Consider the following 22,934-nt stretch of genomic DNA (forward strand, 5'->3'; position numbering starts at 1 on the left):
CTTTTCGACTCTTTCGTAATAATACTTAGCTTAAAACACAAATACTTTGTACAACCATATAAAAATATTTTTTATATCCTTATTCTATAAGGTTTTTCTATTTTTAAAATTTTTATTGTTTTACTTTTTAAACTTTTTAAAAGTTAAGACACAAACACACATTAGCCTAGGTCTATACAGAGTCAAGATTATCAATATCCCTGTCTTCTACCTCCACATCTTGCTTGTCCCCCTGGAAGGTCTTCAGGGGCAATATGGAGCTGTCATCTCTTATGATAACAATACCCTTTTCTGGAATACCTCCTGGAGGACCTTCTTGAGGCCGTTTTACGGTGCAATTTTTTTTAGTAATTAAAAGTAGTACATTTCAAGATGATACGAAGTATGGTATAGTGCATACATAAAACAGTAATATAGTCGTTTACTACCAAATATTATGTACTGTGCATAATTGTGTGTGCTATGCTTTTATATAACTGGCAGTGCAGTAGGTTTGTTTATCCCAACATCACCACAAACATGTGAGTACTGCATTGCACTTTGAGGCTGTGATGTCACTAAACAAGAGTTTTTCAGCTTCATTATGATCTCGTGAGACTACCATTGTATATGTGGTTTATCTTTGACTGAAATGTTGTTATGCAGCACTTGATTGTATTTTTAAAGATGAGAAGGCCCTCATAATAATGTCTAATTTGGGAGCATTGGTTAAGTCAGACACATAAGCTAGTACATCAAAAATATTTAAAGTTTTTAATAAAATGTTTCATTTGATATATACTTTATTTTACATTTAATCCTGTTTTTAATCATTTGTGTAGAAATTTATAGGTTGTTTTTACTATGTTTAAGGTATACTAAAATGTAAGTAATTTTGGGGCTTTGTATCTGGTCTTATTAAGGTGATGGTGAGGTAGTAGAACAGGTAATTGGGCAGCAAACCAATGACCAAGATGAGAGCATTCTTGATGGAATAATCAGGGAGCTGCAGAGAGAACAAGACTTGAGACTAATTAATGAAGGAGATGTTCCACATTTTCCAGTTAATAGAGCATACTCTGTTAATGGTGGTAAGTATTTTTATACTTGTAAAGGGTGTAGTGTATGTACTGTAATTATTTTACTTTTCCCAAATAATTACATGGAAAATATTTTACCTTTATAAATAAAAACATTTTTATTAATTTGCAATTTTGATATCAGATATATCAAAGTCTCATAATCTCATCATTTGTGGGTAAAATGACTTAAGGTCTCCTGAGAAATTCAGGTGATGCATTTTAATACACTGTCTTCTTTTTACTCAGTAATTTATCTGTAATCTTTACATTTGTTTTAAGAAGTGAAGTGCTACAGTATGTCTAGCCCTCTTGTAGGGGAACCAACCTATACAGTTTTCGAAATTAAAACTACCTTAAGTTTAGAAATTACTGCCAATTCCTCTTTTGTGGAGAGGAAAGCAGAATACCATGCTCCTCTCTTGAATTAAAAAAAAAATGCACTGAAGACAAGAAGCTGTCTTAGGGAATACAGATGCAGCTTCTGAATTGACTTATAATAGTTTGATCTTAATACCAGTGGAAGTTATTGTATAATTAATTATCTTAAAATGAATATTCTATCCTTAAATGATATTAAAATGATATCCTATCCTATCTTTTACATTAAACATAAAAATGAATATTCTATCCTTAAATGATATTAAAATGATATCCTATCCTATCTTTTACATTAAACGTGCCAGGGCATCTGAGTTTTATATAAATCTTAGCTTTTATCAAGAGCTATTAGTTTTATCTTCAAATGTAGTCATCTTATGAGATTTTTTTTCAGATTTATTTCTTTTCATATATTTGTAACTAGAGTCATTTATCTGTGTAACATTGCATTTTAGATTTCATAGAAATGAATAAGGTGATTTAAATTTGTGGTGATTCACAGAGTATTTTACTAATTTCCTGATTTCTTCAATATCTCATAAAATTAAAAAAATTCATTTGGGTTACTTGAACACCTAACTCAGATAAGCTTTTCTGAACCTGGAACAAGATAACAAGTGGGCTGATAATCCTATCTATCCAGGCCCTTTATTCCTGAAATGTGAAACTTTCTCAGAGCCCTGATTTAAATATCCATTAATGAAATCAGTATTCTGTTGTACCTTCAATACTAGGTTTCTGTGGACAGATTAGAAATGACATTAGTCAAGAGACCCCACTGACTTCTATTGGTAATATTCATTTGTTTTGAAATTTTTCTGACATTTAACAGTTGGATGTTTCAGTTTCCATTTGTTTTTTTTTTTTTTTAAATATAAGAAAAATAACATGAACCTTTCTGGAGTATTAAAAAATAAAACTTCTGTTACTTTGTTTTCTTTCTTTCTTTGCTCATCAATCTTGAAAATGAAATTTTGATTTAAAAAAATAATTATTTACACTTTGAATCTTAACATTTTTGAAAGTTTTATTGATGCTTTATCTAGAAACACTGTAATGGAGAGAATAAAGATAGAATTTAGATCAAAAAGCTGCTTCCTGAACTAGCACTAATAAACATTTGTGAATCTCCAAATCATGTTGAATACATTTTTTTATATTCTGTGAGCATTTAGTAGATGTCAGATGTGAAACTACTTTGAAAAAAATTAAAATAATTATAGAAATTTTAAACATTTCTCAATAAAAGTGCTTACTTTATTTATAACAATATGAAAAACATAAAGGAGGGTACAGAAAATATAGAACAAAGGGATAGCAATTCTTACAGCAGTACTATCTTTGAATCTACTCTTTTATTTAGAGCTGTGTTCTGGAAAACTGTGGTGCCTTTGCTCAGAAAGTGACAATTTTCCTTGTTTTTGTTTTAGCTCTGAGAAGTCCAAACATGGACATATCTTCTTCCCCAAACATCAGGCTTAGAAGACATAGTAGTCAAATTGAAGGTGTTAGACAAATGCATAACAATGCTCCTCGGAGCCAGATGGCCACTGAAAGAGATCTCATGGCATGGAGCAGAAGAGTGGTGGTCAATGAACTAAATAATGGGGTTAGTAGGTGAGTCAGTAAGGTAACATTTAGAAGAAAATTTAAAGCTTTATTCTTAGGAAGTGAATTGAAATGTACTATGTTAGCCTAGTAAATGAGGTATTTTAAAATATAGTTTAGTCATGCATTAGTTTTTCCATATTATTCCAGTGAGTTCACTCCATAACAAATAATGATTATCTTCAGCTTTGTGCTGAATGCTTTGGGGAATATTGAAAATGCAAAACATTATCTCTGTTCTCAGTTTATAGCCTAGATTTGAAGAAAAGAATACAAGTAGTATTAAGAACTCATGAGGTCTTACGTAATTAAATATGTGAGTGATATATGGACCCTAACATTTGAGCAACCTGGGAGTACAATTATTTGCTAGATGCTAGTGCTTAGAGTATCTTTAGAAATGTCATTTAGGTAGACTTCATTGGATGAAAGAATTTCATTAGGATTAATTTCAAGCTTACAATCCCTATTCGTATTTGTAAACCCTGAAATTTGCTGTAATAACAACTTTCAGATACTCCACAGCAACTGGAAATAGATTTAGAAAAGAGAAAGGATATTTACAGAGAATATGTACAATTCATTTTAATCAAGTATCTTCCTAACCAAGCTTTTACCAGATCAACCAACAAGTAGCAAAATTAATTTGGTTTCTTCTTTTCTTCTGCTTTCTGCTATAAGAAGGCAGCAGTAATAAGAAAAAAGAAAGACATAATTAACTTGTGTCTTTGGAGTAAATGATTATTTACTCAAAACATTGAAAGCAGAATTGAAAGCAGGGACTCAAAGACATTTGTATACCAGTGTTAAATGTGACATTATTCACAATAACCGAATGGTGGAAACAACTCAATTGTCCACCAACAAATGAACAGATAAACAAATTGTGGTATATGTACAAAATGGCATATCATTCAGCTACAGAAAAGAATGTTCTGATACCTGCTACAACATGGATAAACATGCTAAGCGAAAGAAGCCAGAGACAAAAGGACAAATATTATATGATTCCACTTATATGAAATATCTGGACTAGGCAAATTCATAGAGACATACAATAGATTAGAGGTTTTCAGGGGCTAGGAAGAAGGAGAAAATGGGGAGCTATTGCTTAATGGTCACAGAGTTTATCTTTGAAGTGATGAAAAAGTTTTGGAAATGCTGATAATGGTTGCACAACTTTCTGAATGTAATTAATGCCACTGGATTATACACCTAAAAATAGTTCAGATGGCAAATTATATGTTTAAAAGTATTTTTGTTATCTGACTCTTAGATGATTGGTTTTCTTTTTGATGATTTTCTGTTACTTTGACCTTTGACTTGTTATTAGGGTACAGGAAGAATGTCGAACTGCAAAAGGTGACATAGAAATCAGTCTTTATACAGTTGAAAAGAAGAAAAAGCCATCTTATACTACTCAAAGGGTAAGTATAGTTTTACAATACTTTGGGATACACTATTTGCAAATATTTGTAGATAATAGGCTTTTGAGAGGCAGCAGTTATGTATTAAGAGACTATTTTAGTAGGTATCTGCATATAAGGCACGTACTTTTTGAGCCACAAATTGAGATATATGATTATTATTAATAAGAATAAAGTTATAAGTCCAGAGTGTCCCCCCAAATCTAGGACATGTGGTCATTGTAGGTATAAGATATTTGTATTAAAATAACCATTTTTATATGGTCAAAGTGGAACCTTAAATATATTATCAGATCACTAATTAGAAAGTAAAACAAATGATCCAGATATCCTAGGCCAGAGATTGACAAACTATAGCCCATGGGCCAAATAAGTTCTGCTACCTATTTCTGTTAATTTTTATGAGAACACAACCACGTTCACTTATTTATATCTTGTATATGGTTGCTTTCAGGCTGTAAGACAGAATTGAATAGTTGTAACAGAGATTGTATGACTTGCAAAGCCAAAAAATATTTACACTTTGGTCCTTTGCAGAAAAAGTTTGCTGATCCCTACCCTAGACCCATTCCTGGCTTACCAATCATTTAGGAGCAAAACATGATCTGTATATTGTGATGTACTATAGAAAGAAACTGCTAAGCAGAATACTCTCAGGTACACCAAATGTATAATTTTCTTCCCAAATTTAACCATAGTTTCTGTAGAGTGTGGTAATTTGAAGAGTCTAGGATGATTTTGATGTTGTTAAACAAATCTAGGTGATGGACCCTGATTTTGAATTTTTTTTCCCATAATTGATAAACAGAAATTTAGATAAATATGAAATGGGTATCTTCAAATATTAGATCATTTTGATGTTTGCTTTCTTAACTCTTAACTTTTATTGTTAAGAAATTAACTTTATTTTGTTAGTTTTTTTTTTTTTAAGAGATTTTTGAATGACTCAGAACAGTGATTTTTATTCTTTTTTCCTACTAAGCTGATTTTATCAAACATCAGACTTGACTGAGACTAATGGACAGGGTCCTTAGGTCTGTAGATATTTTTGCTTATGTTGAAAACGTGAAACATTTACATACACTTTTAAACTTGTTGGTTCCTAATTACATTCTAGGATTGCAGCTTAGCTAAATGGAATGTCAGTAGTAATGTTTTGTATTTGTAAAGGTTAGAATAAAATAGTTTTCACTTCAAATTTTAGTTGTTAAAAATTAAATCTCTATTTTGACCTTTTTACTAAATGAATATACTGCCAATTCTTGTTATAACTACAAGTAAGTTATCCATAGTAACTCAATTTCTTTTCTTCTATATTGTCCACAAATAGTAGAAATAATCCTCAATGGGATATAAGGGATTAAGCATGGCATGAATTTCTGTGCGTCTGTGTGCCTTCGATGAAGAGTCAAATTCTAAAATATTTGAAGAGATTTATTCCGAGCCCAAAATGAGTGACCAGTGGTCTGTGGCACAGCCCTTAAGAGATCCTGAGACTCTGTGCCCGAGATGGTTGGGCTACAACTTGGTTGTATACATTTTAGGGAGACATAAGACATCAATCAATAGATGTAAAATGTATATTGGTTTGGTGCAGAAAAGCAAGACAACTGGAAGGTGGGTAGTGGGCTTCCAGGTCAATTTCCAATCCAATTTTCTGACTGGAAATTGGTTGAAAGAGTTTTTATCTAAAGACCTGGAATGAATAGAAGGGAATGTCTGGATTAAGATAAGGGTTTAGATAGCTGGGCATGGTGGTGCATGCCTGTAATCCCAGCTACTCGCAGGCTGAGGCGGGAGGCTGAGGCAGGAGAATTGCTTGAACCTGGAAGGCGGAGGTTGCAGTGAGCTGAGATCGCACCATTGCACTCTAGCCTGGGCAACTAGAGTGAAACTCTGTCTCAAAAAAAAAAAAAAAAAAATGACGGTTTGTGAAGACCAAGATTCTTTATTATGCATATGAAGCCTCCAGGTAGCAAACTTCAGAGAAAATAGTTGTAAATGTTTATTATCAGACTTAAGAAGATGCCAGACTCTTACTTGATTCTCTCTTGAAGGGGATCCTCTGCACAATGTAGGTTTTCCCCCACAAGAGACAGCTTTGCAGGGCTATTTCAAGATATGGCGAGAAACATTTGGGGTTAAAATACTCTGATTCCCCTCCTTATCTGTCATGTGATGTTATGCCAAAGTGAGGTTGGAAAAGTAAAGCCATGTTATATAGAGTTAAATAAAACCACTCTGATGGGACTCTATGGTTTGTAAGGCATGACTCTCCAGACGCTTGAGATAGGAATTTGAGCAAGAGAAGAAAAAAGGAACAGAGTTTAGATTTCAGTTCCGAAAATTAAATTGTTACTTTTTGTATGTAGATTGTTTTGAGTCCTTTCCCTTCTGTTGTTAGAAGTAATCTAAGATTTATTATTTCATTTTTATTTTAAACAACTCTCTCCTGGACCTAGTTTTGTATTTCAGAGGTGGGGGGTTGGAGATTGGACTAAATTCATTCTAAAGATACTTTTTAACTCTTCAGAATCTTAAGAATGCTGTTGATGAAAGAATCAAACTCTGTAAAATATTTGAAGAGATTTGTTCTGAGCCATATATGAGTGACCAGTGACTGGTCTCAAGAAGTAGTCCTGAGAACATATGCCTAAGATGGTCAGGCTACTGGTTGGATTTGTACAATTTAGGGAGACAAGACATCTATCAGTACATGTAAGACAGTACATTGGTTTGGTGCAGAAAGGCAGGACAACTCAGGGGGGTGTGGCAGAGGAGGTTCCAGGTCATAGGTAGATTCTAAAATTTTCTAATTAGCAATTAGTTGAAAGAGTTAAGTTATTGTCTAAAGACCTAGAATCAATGGAAGGAAATGTCTGGGTTAAGATAAGGAGTTTTAGAGACCGAGATTCTCATTACGCAGAAGAAACCTCTAGGTAGTTTTTCCACAGAGAGTAGATAGCAAATGTTTCTTTTCAGACTTAAATAAAAGTGCCAGACTCTTGGTTGATTCTCTCCTGGATCAGGAAAAAGGCCTGGAAAGAGAACGGGATTCTCTACAGAATGTTGATTTTAAGACAGCTTTACCGGGCTATTTCAAGAAATGACAAAGAAACATATTTGCGGTTAAAATATTTTGATTTCTTTCTTTCTCTGTTGTATGATGTTATGCCAGAGTCAGACTGGAAAGTTAAAACATATTATATAGGGTTAAGTAAAACCCCTCTGATGCGACTTCGTGGTTTGTAAAGCGTGGAACCTCCGCTCCCATGCCCACCCCCGCAGAAGGCCTCTTAGATATTCTAGATCTTTAGAATATCTAGAATAAAAAGTATCTAAGAGGCCACCCCCGCAGAAGGCCTCTTAGATAGAAATTTGGGCAAGAGAAATAAAAGATCAGAGTTTAGTCTTCAATGTTAATCTAGAATGAACAAAAGTGTAGATTATTAAATCCACTTATATATCTTAGCACTTTAAAAAAGTTTTCTAGATTTTTGAATAACTAAATAAATACATATTATATATACACAAATGTGACTGAAATGTCTTGCTTCATCCTATAATAATTCTGAATAATGTGGCATATGTAAATTATGAATGGGCAAATTCTTGCAACCCAGACATTTCTTTTTTTTTTTTTCAGGAAGTGAAACAATTTTATATTACAGTTGGCTTTAAAATCACAAAGACACTTACTTTTTTCATATAAAAACATTAGTACAGATACCTGTACTTTCTAGAAAATGATTATATAGACATCTCAAAGAAAAATGTACACCATTATATGGTTTTAGTGAGGTTACTTAGAAAAAGCTCAAATCTGGACTGATACCTAAAACATACCATTCCACTACCATTCTACTGATGATTAGTATCATCAGTATGTCTTCCAGCATTATTACGTATTTGATAATACATACATAGGCTGGCTTATCACTTAATGTTCCATTGGTTCATCAGCCTTTTCTGCTGGTTGATCAGCAGGTTGAGCAGGCTGTGCCAGCTGGATTGTCACTCAATGTTTCATTGGTTCTTCAGCCTTTTCTGCTGGTTCATCAGCAGGCTGAGCAGGCTGTGCCTTTCTCTGTGGCCTTTCTTCAAGACCTTCCAGGAATGGAGACACATCATCATCATCATCATCATCATCATCATCATCATACATTGTAAACTCCAAATTTTTACCAGCATTTCCAATGGGAACGTTTTTGTAGTTATGTCCTGTTCTGCAGGAATTGTCTCTCTTAAGGCATGCAGACCATGTTTAACCAGTTCATTTGAATTGTATTCCATAAATTTGCACATATGTCTCTCCAAGTAAGTACAAGCTGACTGAGAACGGGTCCCAATGGACATAGCTCTGTAGTCAAAATAGTCAGCAGATGGCCAAGTTTGGAAAATGCGAGGCCCATATCAACATACCCAGCAATAAGTGGCCCAACACCATATGGTCTCCAGCCGTATTGTTGTGTTGATATTTGGGTCTTGCTTCCAATTAGAGATACAAGAGAAGACACAGGAAGTGGTCTATCGGATACAAATCTGGAATTGAAACACTCCTGGCACATAAAATTACATAACAGTCTACCATCATCAGTAAGCCCTGCAGTTGAGATACTAATATGATTGTCAACATGGAGAATATTTTCTGATGAGCTGCAAGCTCCGATGGTGCCCTTTTCAATGCAATCAATAGTGCATGGGTTTTTGATTTCAGACCAACTGTGGCTGAACCTTGTTTAACAGCTTCCATTGCATAGTCAGTTTGATGAATCCTGCTCCAGACAATGATATCATTGTCATACTGGTTTCCAAACGTGGTTCCGGCACAGGTCTGGTTGCAGCTTCTGGCAAAACTGAGGATCAAGGAGTTGCTGCCTAAACTATCACTCTGCAGTGTACAGAGAAGTCTGTGGGACTTTGCAACCCAGACTTTTCAGCACTGTCTTTAATTTTTCACAAGGTTTACAAAATAGGAGAGTGATCAATATTAGTGGAAAGTGGGTTAAATATGTATAAATATAGTTATATGTTGGCTTTCTTTAGGGGAACTTATTCTCATCTCCTACTGACCCCTACCCCCCACCTAATTTCCTTTATATATGTTCCTTGTGTGTTTACTGAGATTTTCCTTTTTTAAAATTTATTATTATTCTCTTTTACAGAATGATTATGAGCCTAGCTGTGGGCGTTCTTTACGAAGGACACAGCGCAAACGTCAACATACTTACCAAACACGGTCCAACATAGAGCATAATTCACAACCTTCATGTCAAAATTCAGGTGTACAGGAAGACTCAGACAGCTCCTCAGAGGTTAGATATATACTATTATTTATTTGATGTAGTTTTTTGTTTCCCAGTTCGTATCATCCATTTGGGTTTAAGGGTCACTTCTTTAATAGAAAATTATTTTAATTATATTCTTGTAAGAGATTTGTTCATTAATAATACATTTAGTAGGTATATTTGGGCATATTTAATTCCTTTAGGTGTCTTCTTGGATTTGTACCTCAGATGCTGTCTTTGTGAGGGTATCAAATATGCCAGCAAGAGTTTGCCTTTGACACAATGAAAAAAAGAGTTTAAGAGGAAATCAGCCTAGAAATGGAAAGGAGCGAAATATAAAGAACTTTAATAAGTTCCACAGTTTCAGAACTGTTTGGCTATCTAATCAACATAATATACACATTTTTTGTTATTATTGACTTCCCCTCTCATGGAGATCATTGAGTGTTGATTTTTCTCAGATCTACCTTTTTCATGGTAATGAATAAAGAGTGTAGCTTCTTTTCATCTTGTTCTTCTGTTCTCCAGTCTTTTTGTTCTTTTAACAGCTTTCATTGTTAAATGCATAATGAAGGTTTAATCATGCATTGACAATATATGGTACTGTCATTCGCGTGCCATTCCCAATTCTTTTTTTTTTTTTTTTTTTGAGATGGAGTCTTGCTCTGTCCCCAGGCCGGAGTGCAGTGACACATACTTGGCTCACTGCAACCTCTGTCTCCCAAGTTCAAGAGATTCTCCTGCCTCGGCCTCCCCAGTAGCTGGGATTACAGGCATGCGCCACCATGCATGGCTAATTTTTGTATTTTTAGTAGAGCCAGGGTTTCACCCTGTTGGCCAGGCTGATCTTGAACTCCTGACTTCAGGTCATCTGCCCACCTCGGCCTCCCAAAGTGCTAGGATTACAGGCATGAGCCACTGCACCTGGCCCCATTCACAGTTCTTAAACTGTTATCAAAGATGTCCTCCATTCATGCCCCACCCCCACCCGTATGAAATCTTGATCTTAAAAGAATGATCACTGTTCAGGAACTGATGCTCCCCCCACCCTTTTAAAAAAAGACAAAAACAAACAAACAAGCAGAAGACAGAGTCTTGTTCTGTTGCCCAGGCTGGAGTGCAGTGGCTCAATCTCAGCTGACTGCAGCCCCCACCTCCCAGGTTCAAGCAATCCTCCTGTCTCGTCCTCCGAAGTATCTAGGACTACAGGTGCATGCCACCATGCCCTGCTAATTTTTGTATTTTTAGTAGAGACAGGGTTTCACCATGTTGGTCAGACTGGTCTCGAACTCCTGACCTCAGGTGATCTGCCTGCCTTGGCCTTCCAAAGTGCTGGGACTACAGGGATGAGCCACTGTGCCTGGCCTGATGCTCCCTTTTACATGTAATGTGATAACAGCATTATGGTTGTACTTCTAAAACAAATCCTAATCTTAATACATATTTATGGTTAAAATGGTTTTTTTGGTCATGATGTGCATCAAACTAATGCTAAGAGTATAAGGCAGTGGGTGAGGGTATAGATAAAATAGGAAGTTAATTATTGTCTAAACTGGAGATTGTGTACACGGGTTATCTGTTCTCTCTACTGTATTTAAAATTTTACATAAAAAATATAATTAAAATTTTTAGTGGAGAGTAATTATATTAACTTGATAGAGACATATAGGCATTTTTAAAACAATGTTTCTAATGTATTTAAGAGGGTTATATTTGGACTTAAAAAATCTATTGAGTCTTTGAAATCATAAAAAGATGTTTTATATCAATAAGATAATGATGCCAGAAATTTAGAAATACCTAGTAGACTTAGTTGTGAGTTACAGATATACTTAGAACAATATGTGCATTTTAAGGAGAGTATTTTTTGAGGGCAGAATTCAAAAAATGCTGTAAAATAGGTAGCGGTTTTTTAACTAGAAATACATTAGGTGGTAATATCCATATATCTTAATTGCTGGCTCTTTGTTATAGGAAGACGAAACTGTTGGCACAAGTGATGCTTCAGTAGAGGATCCTGTTGTTGAATGGCAAAGTGAAAGTTCTTCCAGGTAGTTTTAATGATTTCAATTTGGTCGAATTTATTGAACAGTTTTAATATGAAATTATGTTCTTGTAGGAAATTGGTAAAATCAGAATTAAAATAGTGTTTTATAGTAGAAAAGGTACTGGCTGGAAGCCGAGAGACCTGATGTGATCCTGGCTCTCCCAATATCTTTCTGACGTCACTGTGGGCCTTTTAGTTTCTTCATCTACAAAATAAGATTCTTTTTAAATCCAAGATTCTACATCTTGGCAATCATATTCACCCTCTGCATAATGATCTTTCAGCCAATGACGGAGTGCATATGACGATGGTCCCATAATGAAGCTGAAAATTTCCTGTCACCTAGTGACATCATACCCATTGTAACACTGTAGCACAAAGCATTATTCACGTGTTTGTGGGGATGCTGGTGTAAGTTAACTTGCTGAACTGTCAGCCATACAAAAGTTTAGCATATACAGTTATGTACAGTATATAGTACTTAATAAACAACTATGTTACTGGTTTATTTACTATGCTATACTTATATATTATTATGTTTTCTTCATTTCATTTTCTATTCTTTTAGAGATGGTGTCTTGCTATGTTGCCCAGGCACGCCTTGAACTCCTGGGCTCGAGCAGTCCTCCCACCTCAGGCTCAGCCTCCTGAGTAGCAGGGTGTACAGATGCACACCAATATGCTCAGTTTATGCTATACTTTTTGTTGTTATTTTAGAGTGTACTTGTCGTACTTGTAATAAATTATTAACTGTAAAATATCCTCAGTCAGGTCCTCCAAGAGATATTCCAGAAGAAGGCATTATTATCATTGGAGATAAAAGCTCCATGTGTTTTTGTCCTTGAATACCTTCCAGTGGAACAGGAAAAGATGTGGACGTGGAAGACAGTGATATTGATGATCCTGACCCTCTGTAGGCTTAGGCTAATGTTTGTGTCTTAGTTTTTAAATAAAGTTTTAAAATAAAATTGAAAAAAATTAAACCTTAAAAATAGAAAAAAGCCTTATAGAGTAAAGAGATAAAGAAAAAATTTGCCGAGCGTGGTGGCTCACTTCTGTAATCCCAGCACTTTTGGAGGCCGAGGCGGGAGGATCACTTGAGGTCAGGTGTTCGAGACCAGCCTGGCCAACATGGTAAAACCCCATCTCTACTAAAAATACAAAAATTATCCAGACGAGGTGGCGGAGGCCTGTAATCCCAGTTACTAAGGAGGCTGAGGCAGGATAATTGCTTGAACTCGCAAGGTGGAGATTGCAGTGAGCCGAGATTGTGCCATTGCACTCCAGCCTGTGCAACAAGAGCGAAACTCTGTCTCAAGAAAAAAAAAAAAAAATACGGCTGTACAATGTGTTTTAAGCTAAGCGTTATTACAAAACAGTCAAAAAGTTAAAAAAAAGCTAAAAAGTATAAAGTAAAAATGCTACAGTAAGCTAAGATTAATTTCTTATTGAAGAAATAAAATTGTTTTAAATAAATTTAGTGTAACCTAAGTGTAGTGTTTGTAAAGTCTTCAATAGTGTACAGTCATTTTCTAGGTCTTCACATTCACTCACCATCACTCACTGACTCACCACCAGCAACTTTCAGTTCTACAAACTCCATTCATGTTAAGTGCCCTATGTAGGTATACATTTTTTTAAAATCTTTTACACCACATTTTTACTGTACCTTTTCTATGTGTAGATATAAACTTAGTATTGTGTAGATATATACTTAGCATTGTGTTAAAATTGCCAACTATATTCAGTACAGTCACATGCTGTACAAATTTGTAGCCTTGGAGCGATAGGCTCTACTATATAGCATAGCTGTGTAGTAGGCTATACTGTCTACGTTTGTGTAAGTATACTCTGTATGATGTTCACACAATGACAAAATCACCTCATGATGCATTTCTCTGAAGGTATCGCCTTTGTTAAGTGACACATGACTGTATATGACTGTATATGTATTTATTTCAGTTTTAAAATAATCCCATTTCAACATTTCCAAGAATAAGATGCTTTTTTATTTTGAAGAAGCTTTTGTGATTTTGGACGGGATTTTAATTAGGAATTTAATTAAAATTACTAAGATAATGATTGAAATTCTATATTGATTTTCTTTTTTTTTTTTTTTTGAGATGGAGTCTCACGGTCACCCAGGCTGGAGTGCAATGGTGCGGTCTTGGCTCACTGCAATCTCCACCTCTTGGATTCCAGTGATTCTCCCCTCTCAGCCTCCCAAGTAGCTGGGACTACAGGCATATGCCACCACACCCGGCTAATTTTTGTATTTTTAGTAGAGACAGGGTTTTGCCATGTTGGCCAGGCTGGTCTCGAACTCCTGATCTCGTGATCCACCCACCTCAGCCTCCCAAAGTGCTGGGATTACAGGTGTGAGCCACCGCGCCTGGCTGATATTTTTTCTCTTAAGTTAGAACAAAATCCAGCCATGTCATTTATAATGCTGTTTGATTACAGTATGATCTTTCAATTATTAAGTAAAACTACTCCTTTTCTGTACTTAGGTATCCATAATTTTGATTTATTTACAGTGATTCATCAAGTGAATATTCTGATTGGACAGCAGATGCTGGAATAAATTTACAACCCCCAAAAAGACAAACGAGACAGACAACACGGAAAATATGCAGCAGCTCTGATGAGGAAAATTTGAAGTCCCTAGAAGAAAGGCAAAAGAAACCTAAGCAGACTAGAAAGAAGGTTTGTAACTTTATGAGTTATTTTGTTTTTGTTATTTTTTGTTTTTTTGCCTTTGATACTTAAATATTTAATAGTAACATTGACTTTTCTCTAAAAATAACATTTCATCTGAGAAAGTAAGTAAAAGTAGTTTCACTTCAAAATGTAAAGAATTTTTGAAATTTTTCTGTTACCAAAGGTAGAGGCTAGAATGTTTCATTACAATTTGTTATTCAAACATATTCACAATCATTTGTTAAAATGTGGCAATGTCCTAAAATAAACTACTGTCTCACAAAATTATTATTCTTGTCACCTCTATCTGATAACATTTCTTATCTGACAACATTATTATTCTTGTCATGTGGTATTTTGAGTCCTAATTTTTAACATTTTTAACTTGTAACATGGAAGAGTATGATAAATTGTATAGGACTTTTCCTCCATTCCATTGTTTTTTGGTGTTTTTATTAGAGAGATGGGATCTCGTTATGTTGCCCAGAGTGGAGTGCAGTGGCTATTCACAGGCATAATCACAACACACTGCAGACTCGAACTGCTAGGCTCAAGCAATACTCCCACCTCAGCCTCCTGGTTAGCTGGGACTACTGTTGTGTACCACTGTGCCTGGCTTACCTTCATGTTTTTATTTCATCCCAGTGACAGTTTCTTTTCCCTACTATAAATTGATTTAAATGATTTAAAGACTTGGTTTATGTAGTTATTATAATTTTAACTTCAAAATTGATTATAGACACGTTCTGTAGTCTTTTGCTTTAGTAGACATAATTATTTTCTAGATTATCACTATTTTATGGGCAAAAACTTATTCTTACATTTGAATTCATGTGGTAGTCAAGAGACATATGTAAAAGTTATGGTTTTCAGGTAGTATATAGTGTCAAGTTATTACCTGTCAGTTAAAATTTAGTAACGGGATTTTTTTATTGCCAGAAAAGTTGTATGTAATAAAGCAAAATCATTCAAATTTATATACGTTAGGTTTCATTGTATCCTGAAATTTTTAATCTTCTCTGCCTACTATTTTTCATACTATTGTTTATGTATTTTATGTATTGGAGAACTGTGTTTTATACATATACTGTTCATGTTTTTATGTTTTAGAAAGGAGGACTGGTTTCTATGGCAGGTGAGCCTAATGAAGAATGGTTTGCCCCTCAGTGGATCTTGGATACTATACCCCGACGTTCCCCATTTGTTCCACAAATGGGAGATGAGGTAATTGTTACCTGTTATAACCTTTTTCTGTGTAGCCTCAAGAGCACTAACCTTAATCAGTCTGAATATATTTATATTCCTAATTCCATTATAATAATATATACAGTATCTTATCTGCTCTGCTTAATTATATATTTCTTGTGGAAGGTGATTGAACAGTATTAATCTTTGTATCCTTCGTAGGGCCTGGCACAGTAGATTCAGTCTATTAGATGCTCATTGAATATGGAGATAAATTAATCAGCTTATGAAGTCATGAAAATAATTGACTTTATTTTAATCTGAATTGCCACTTAGTAGAATTGAGTGGTATTTTGAGTCCTCATTCATGTTCCAATATTTTTTTTTAAAAGAAAAGTTCAACCTGAAAGAAAGTACATAAGAAGGTATTTACTCCTTTAAATGAGTAGGGGAATGTAATTTTGCAAACAGGTCTTTCTTTCTGAGTCTGTGATTGACAAGTATAGCCATATTTATTATTGGCCAAAAATTAATCAAAATTCTACCTGGTAAAAAAATTTCATTTTATTTTGAAATTTAGTATTATTTTATAAAATAATAAAATAATATTGGAACATTAGAACTCTTTTTGGCTTGGATATTGTCTGATATACTAATTTTTTTTATTGATTCAATGTTTTTACACAGTTTTAAATTTAAGAGTGATAGTAGAAATGTAATATTGTCACTGCAGCAGCAGAAGGAGCAAAACCTTGCAAATTGACTCTAAACATTTTGGGAACAATAAAAATTTTACAAAACTTTTTTGTAATTGCCTCTTATAGAGATCTTATATCAGAGTAGCTATCAAATAGCCTTACAAATAAATTATTACCTGCTGATTATCTTTAGATATTTTTAAATGTTTCTTTTGATGTTTTCTTATAGGTATTGGACTTCTGAGTAATGCTTGTTTGCATAATTATGTTAATAAATATTTTCTGACGAATGCTATACTTAAAAACAGAGAACTTGTAAAATGTTATTGGCATATCTCAAATCACTATTTCTTATAGTTATTGCCTGTTTTTATTTTCTGGAGGCAGAAGAGGAGTCATGTTTAATTACCTTAGAAAACTTTATAGAACAAAACAAGGATCTATACACTCTAGGATCTGATGAGACTCCTGTCTAAGGACCATTTTTCTCCATTCTTTGGTTGAATTCCTTTTCCTCTATGTTGTTAAACTTACTCTATCCTTATATGCTTCAAGACTAATGTATATGAGGTGAAGACAGTTCTTCAGGTAATGAGGAAGATGTATGTAAATCAGACAATGAATATGTAGAGAATGTTTTTAAAGAAATTATAAAGGCAAACATACACTTTTTATATAATTCATTTCTTAATGGCAACATTACTTTTTACTTCATCTTACTATTAAGCCTTTATTGTCTTGCCTAGATATCCCTACCCACAGATCATTGCTTCTTAAAATTATCATTTTCAAGGTCTAATTCAAATACTAACTTTTCCAGGATGTTGTCCTTGTTTTTCATTGACCAGTTCCTCTGTCCTCATAAGCTTTTCTACCTCAATTATCTTTCTCTTCTGATATATAATATATTCTACCTTGCGTTATAGTTATATATCCACATGTGCTTCCATATCCTAGAGGAAATGTTTTTATACCTTATCACAGCATCTAGTGCCTATACATAGATGTTCAATGATCAGTATTTGTTGAGTTCAGGAATGAATATATAATAAAGGATATCTTAATATCATGTGTATTATTGGTTTTTAACCCTTACAATTATTTTATTTACTAATTTTAAACCTTTTTTATTTTCTGCTCAAATTTTTAGCTATTAGAAATTCTAACTTAGTATTGATTGGTAGAGTATGTTAATGTATTTTAGAAATCTCATAATATGGTATTTTTTGTTACTTTCTTCTATTTACTTATCTCTATCACTACTTTTTTTTTTTTTTGACCGACTCTTGCTCTGTTGCCCAGGCTAGAGTGCAGTGGAGCTATCTTGGCTCACTGCAACCTCTGCCTCCTGGGTTCAAAGCGATCCTCCTGCCTCAGCCTCCAGAGTAGCTGGGATTACAGGCGTGCACCACCATGACCAGCGAAGTTTTGTATTTTTAGTAGAGACAGAGTTTCACCATGTTGGCCAGGCTGGTCTCGAACCCCTGACCTCAGGTGATCTGCCCGCCTCGGCCTCCCAAAGTGCTGGGATTACAGGTGTGAGCCACTGTGCCTAGCCTCTATCACTGCTTTTAAACTTAAGGAAAAGAAACTTTTTGTAATAAATACAGAAAACGATAGTAAATGGTGGCTTAAAGAGCTGAAGAATTAAGTAATTGAATTCATTTTCCTTCCATAATATGCCAGTTCTGACATGAACTCCTGTAACAGGCAACTTTTAATTTGCCTTGAAATTACTCCATTTACTAACCTGTGATTTATACTGTTTATATGAAATGTGTAGACTGAATATTAAAATTTTGATAGAGTGTCAGTTATAATTTGAAGTATAGTATAGCTGTCCTTTGGTATCCACACAGAATTGGCTCTAGCACCCCTTGCAAATAACAGAATCTACAAGGACATTATATAAAAGGCCTAGTATTTGCATATAACCTATGTACATCCTCCTATATACTTTAAATTATCTCTATATTATGATACCTAATACAATGTAAATGCTGTATTAATTGTTGTTATACGATACTGGTTTTTTATTTGTATCATCATTTATATATTTATTTATTTATTTATTTATTTATTGTGAGGGAGTTTTGCTCTTGTTGCCCAGGTTGGAGTGCAATGTTGTGATCTCGGCTCACTGCAACTTCCACTTCCCGAGTTCAAGTGATTCTCCTGCCTCAGCCTCCCGAGCAGCTGGGATTACAGGCATGTGTCACCACGCCCAGCTAAATTTTGTATTTTTATTAGAGACGGGGTTTTGCAACGTTGGTCAGGCTGATCTCGAACTCCTGACCTCAGGTGATCCACCTGCCTCAACCTCCCAAAGTTCTGGGATTAAAGGCGTGAGCCTCCATGCCCGGCGTAATTGTGTTGTTTTATATATCTATATCTATAGAAAATATCAAATATTTTCAACCTGCAGTTGATTGGATTTGATGATGCAGAAGCTGTGGATATGGAGGGGCACATATACTTTAAAATATGACCAGTTTTGTGTACATTTTCCGTGATTCTGCTTCTTCAGCACACTTATGAAGCTGATTGAAGGGAAAGGACTGTGTTTACTGTGTTTATATGATGTGGTAATGAGCACAGGGCTACATAGGCGTGAGTACTGAATTAACATAATTTGAAACCTTTATTGTATGAAGTCTTTCAGTATTATAATTATTTCTTTCTGCAAACAGAAGAGGATGTTTGTAGGAATGTATATTGGACATACAGTGTTATATAGGATGCTGCTGTTTAATACCTTATGTTTTCTGTTTTAGCTTATCTATTTTAGGCAAGGACATGAAGCTTATGTTCGGGCTGTAAGGAAATCAAAAATATACAGTGTTAATTTACAAAAACAGCCATGGAACAAAATGGATCTCAGGGTAAGTTTGCCAAATTCATAAGCTATGCAATTGAAGTAGCTTTGGAATTAAATTGCTTACCCATGGTTTTTTTCCTCAGTTTTATGAATATTTCACTGTTGATTGTGTATCCAAGATAAGATGGTGTACTATACTCTTGTAGAACTGAATATTATGGATCACATTTTATATGTTTCTTAAAATTTGTATGCTATTTTCTATTGTCTAGTCTATACTAGTCCATAATTAGAGCAAAGCAGGAGTTCCCTTGTGTGGATATTTTCTCTAATCAGCAACTTTGTATGTTCTGGATGCTTCATAAACTGAGCGTGTAGACTATAAACACTCTCAAGGTTCTGACAGCTTTGGTATATATTAAATATGATAAATCACAATAAGCCCCGAAACTTATGGTGTTTTGTAAAATAGCTGTTTTAATATATTACCCATGTAGCTACATATATAATACCCATGTGGCTCCATACTTTATGGAGAATGATTTTGTCAATATTTCATTCATTTGTATATATATATGTGTGTCTATATATGCACACGTGCACATACAGACAGACATAGGTATACATTCACCACCATTTCTACCTAGGTTTATTTGTGTTTCAGTTTGGTTTTCTGAACAAGAGACTAAAGGGCCATTTTATGATAGTTTTCCAGGTAAATGAAGGGTTGTGTGATGATTCTTGACAGGAAGGATATAAGAGAGAATATGTATATTTATTTATTTATTTTTTATTTCTTTTGAGACAGAGTCTCACTCTGTTGCCCAGGTTGGAGTGCAGTGGCCCTATCTCGCCTCACTGCAACCTCCGCCTCCAGGGTTCAAGTGATTCTTCTGCCTCAGCCTCCTGAGTAGTTGGGATTACAGGCACATGCCACCACGCCTGGCTAATTTTTGTATTTTTATTGGAGACGGGATTTCGCCATGTTGACCAGGCTAGTCTTGAACTCCTGACCTCAGCGTGATCCACCCACCTCAGCTTCCCAAAGTGCTGGGATACAGGCATGAGCCACCATGCCCAGCTGAGAATATGTATATTTATTAAAATAAAGATTTGATTTAGATGTTTGTAAAACTTTTTATTAATGTCATCAGGTGGTAAAGTAGCTTATCATGTGAGCTTTACATAATCATCTTCTGGAAGATAGGGACAGCTTCCATCTATTCTGCATCAAGTAAAAGTTGAGTTCTTCTTTAGATTCACAGGACTGAATAAAACATGTGATTTCTTTTTTTTTTTTTTTTTTTTAAAAAAAAACAGAGTCTTGCTCTGTCACCTAGGCTGGAGTGCAGTAGAGCGATCTCCACTCACTGCAACCTCTGCCTCCCAGGTGCAAGCAATTCTCCTGCCTCAGCCTCTCGAGTAGCTGGGATTACAGGCGCCCACTACCACGCCTGTCTAATTTTTGCCTTTTTAGTAAAGATGGGGTTTCACCATGTTGGCCAGGCCGGTCTCAAACTCCTGACCTCAGGTGATCCACCCTCCTTGGCCTCCAAAAGTGCTGGGATTACAGGAATGAGCTGCCGCATCCAGCCAAGTTCGTTCTTTTTATCCTAACCTTGTTGTTCTAGGAAATTGTAGGAGCAGCTTATATGTGGTAAATGAGCTTAGCCTTTGGAATAAGACCTGGATTTCAATTGTAGCTCTGCTATATGCTAGTATATAACTTTAAGCAGGACCCTTTACCTACAAAGATCAGTTTTGCCATCAGTTAAATGTGACTAATAATTAGTGAATGTGTATGATTATTGTAAGATCATATCCAGAATCTATAAGGAACTTAACAAGCATAAAAACAAACAGTCTCATTAAAAAATGGATAAAGGACATGAACAGACACTTCTTAAAAGAAAATGTATAAGTGGCCAACAAACATGTGAAAAAATGCTAAAACATCACTTATCATTAGGGAAATGCAAATCAAAACCACAAGATACCATCTCACACCAGTCAGAATGGGTATTATTAAAAAGTCAAAACAAACAAACAGATGCTTGTGAGGTTGTGGAGAGGGGAGAATACTTATCCACTACTGGTGGGAATGTGAATTAGTTCAGCCACTGTGGAAAGCAGTCTGGAGATTTCTCAGAAAACTTAAAGTAGAACTACCCAAATTCCATTACTGGATGTATATCCAAAGGAATATAAATTGTTCTACCGTGAAGACACATGCACACGCATGTTCATCATAGCACTATTCACAATAGCAAAGACATGGAATCAATCTAGATGCCCGTCAGTGGTAGACTGGATAAAAAAAAATGTACATATACATCATGGAATACTATGTAGCTATAAAAAAATGAGATCATGGCCTTTACAGCAACATAGATGAAGCTGAAGGCCATTATTGTAAGTAAAACAGCTAAAAAACAAAAAATCAAATACTACATGCCCTCACTTACAAATGGGTACTAAACAGTTGGACAATTGGACATGTAGATGGAAATGATAGACACTGGGGACTCCAAAGGAAGGGAGATTAGGAGAGGGATAGGGTTTAAAAAATTAGCTATTTGGTACAATGGTTACTCTTTGGAGGATGGGTACACTAGAAACTCAAACCCCGCCATTATGCAATATATCCATGTAACAAACCTGCACGTGTACCCCATGAATCTAAAGTAAAACAAAAACAACAAAAAAGATAATGTTGTAGATATTAAAAAGTATAAGTCTTCACCCCAAACATGTACACGTACATATATACCTGTATGCTTACATACTGTGTTTTTGCTAGGGGAGTGATTTTTAACCAGAGCATCATACTGCACTAGGGAGTTTTTCCAAAATAGATATATTACCAAGCTGTACCCCAAACATAGAATTCGATTCTATAGGTATAGGATTTCAGAACATTAAATTTGAAGCATTTCCCCAGGTGATGTGGCTGCTCATTCTTGGTTTAGATCCTTGCACTAAACTACAACCTGCTATTAAGAGTTAAGAGCCATGTCTTATTACCTTTAACACTTAGTGTAGTGCCCGGCATTTAGAGAATCTTCAGATATTAATAAATTATTCAAGTAATAATGAAATACTATGTAAATGTTAAGTAATTATTTATATTGAAAGTAATAATTTATTGGTATTCTCATGAATAGGAGCAAGAGTTTGTTAAGATTGTAGGAATCAAATATGAGGTTGGCCCACCCACACTGTGCTGCTTGAAGCTTGCATTTCTGGACCCAATTTCAGGCAAAATGACTGGAGAATCTTTTTCCATTAAGTGAGTAGTTATCTCTGGGTCTCTGTGTTTGAGTGTGTGTATTTTAATACCTATTGTATATTCTACAGAGTACAGGACTCAATGGGAGAGAAAACACTATAGCATTCTGTACTACAGGGTTTAGAATTATAAAGACCAGAGTTTAATTCCTAGTTTGTTTCTCCATTTTATTTATATTTGTATGTGTGTGTGTGTGTGTGTGTGTGTGTGTGTGTGTGTGTATGTATTTATGTTATGGATAGTTAGATAGATAGGTTCATAAGCAAGTTACTTAACCTCTCTGAATTTGTGTCTTCATTTGTAAAATGGAAATGGTAATCTCTTCCTAAAGATTGTTGTGAGGCATCAAAGATAAACCTTTATAATTCCCTAATCGAATGTTTGAAACATGGTAGTTGCTTTTATTTCTGTTAATAATAACAGGAATAATAAGTC

At 34.9% G+C, this 22,934-nt stretch overlaps 1 protein-coding gene and 1 pseudogene across 2 annotated transcripts in view; one reads left to right on the forward strand and one right to left on the reverse strand.

Annotated features, from left to right (window-relative positions):
* The window catches only part of LOC105464459 (bromodomain and WD repeat domain containing 3), a 134,047-nt gene that overhangs the window by 86,093 nt on the left and 25,020 nt on the right, over window positions 1-22,934 (forward strand). For both annotated transcript variants that reach the window (XM_011712408.3, XM_024787598.2), the window contains exons 18-26: window positions 903-1,070; window positions 2,870-3,056; window positions 4,381-4,474; window positions 9,640-9,789; window positions 11,737-11,813; window positions 14,347-14,515; window positions 15,620-15,733; window positions 19,167-19,274; window positions 22,375-22,499. In XM_011712408.3, the coding sequence (XP_011710710.1) occupies window positions 903-1,070; window positions 2,870-3,056; window positions 4,381-4,474; window positions 9,640-9,789; window positions 11,737-11,813; window positions 14,347-14,515; window positions 15,620-15,733; window positions 19,167-19,274; window positions 22,375-22,499 (1,192 nt within the window). The remainder of the gene's footprint in view (window positions 1-902; window positions 1,071-2,869; window positions 3,057-4,380; window positions 4,475-9,639; window positions 9,790-11,736; window positions 11,814-14,346; window positions 14,516-15,619; window positions 15,734-19,166; window positions 19,275-22,374; window positions 22,500-22,934) is intronic.
* Window positions 8,493-9,536, reverse strand: LOC105464526 (proteasome subunit alpha type-1 pseudogene; annotated as a pseudogene).

This window comes from Macaca nemestrina, chromosome X (genome assembly GCF_043159975.1).
Source record: "Macaca nemestrina isolate mMacNem1 chromosome X, mMacNem.hap1, whole genome shotgun sequence".
Lineage (NCBI taxonomy): Eukaryota > Metazoa > Chordata > Mammalia > Primates > Cercopithecidae > Macaca > Macaca nemestrina.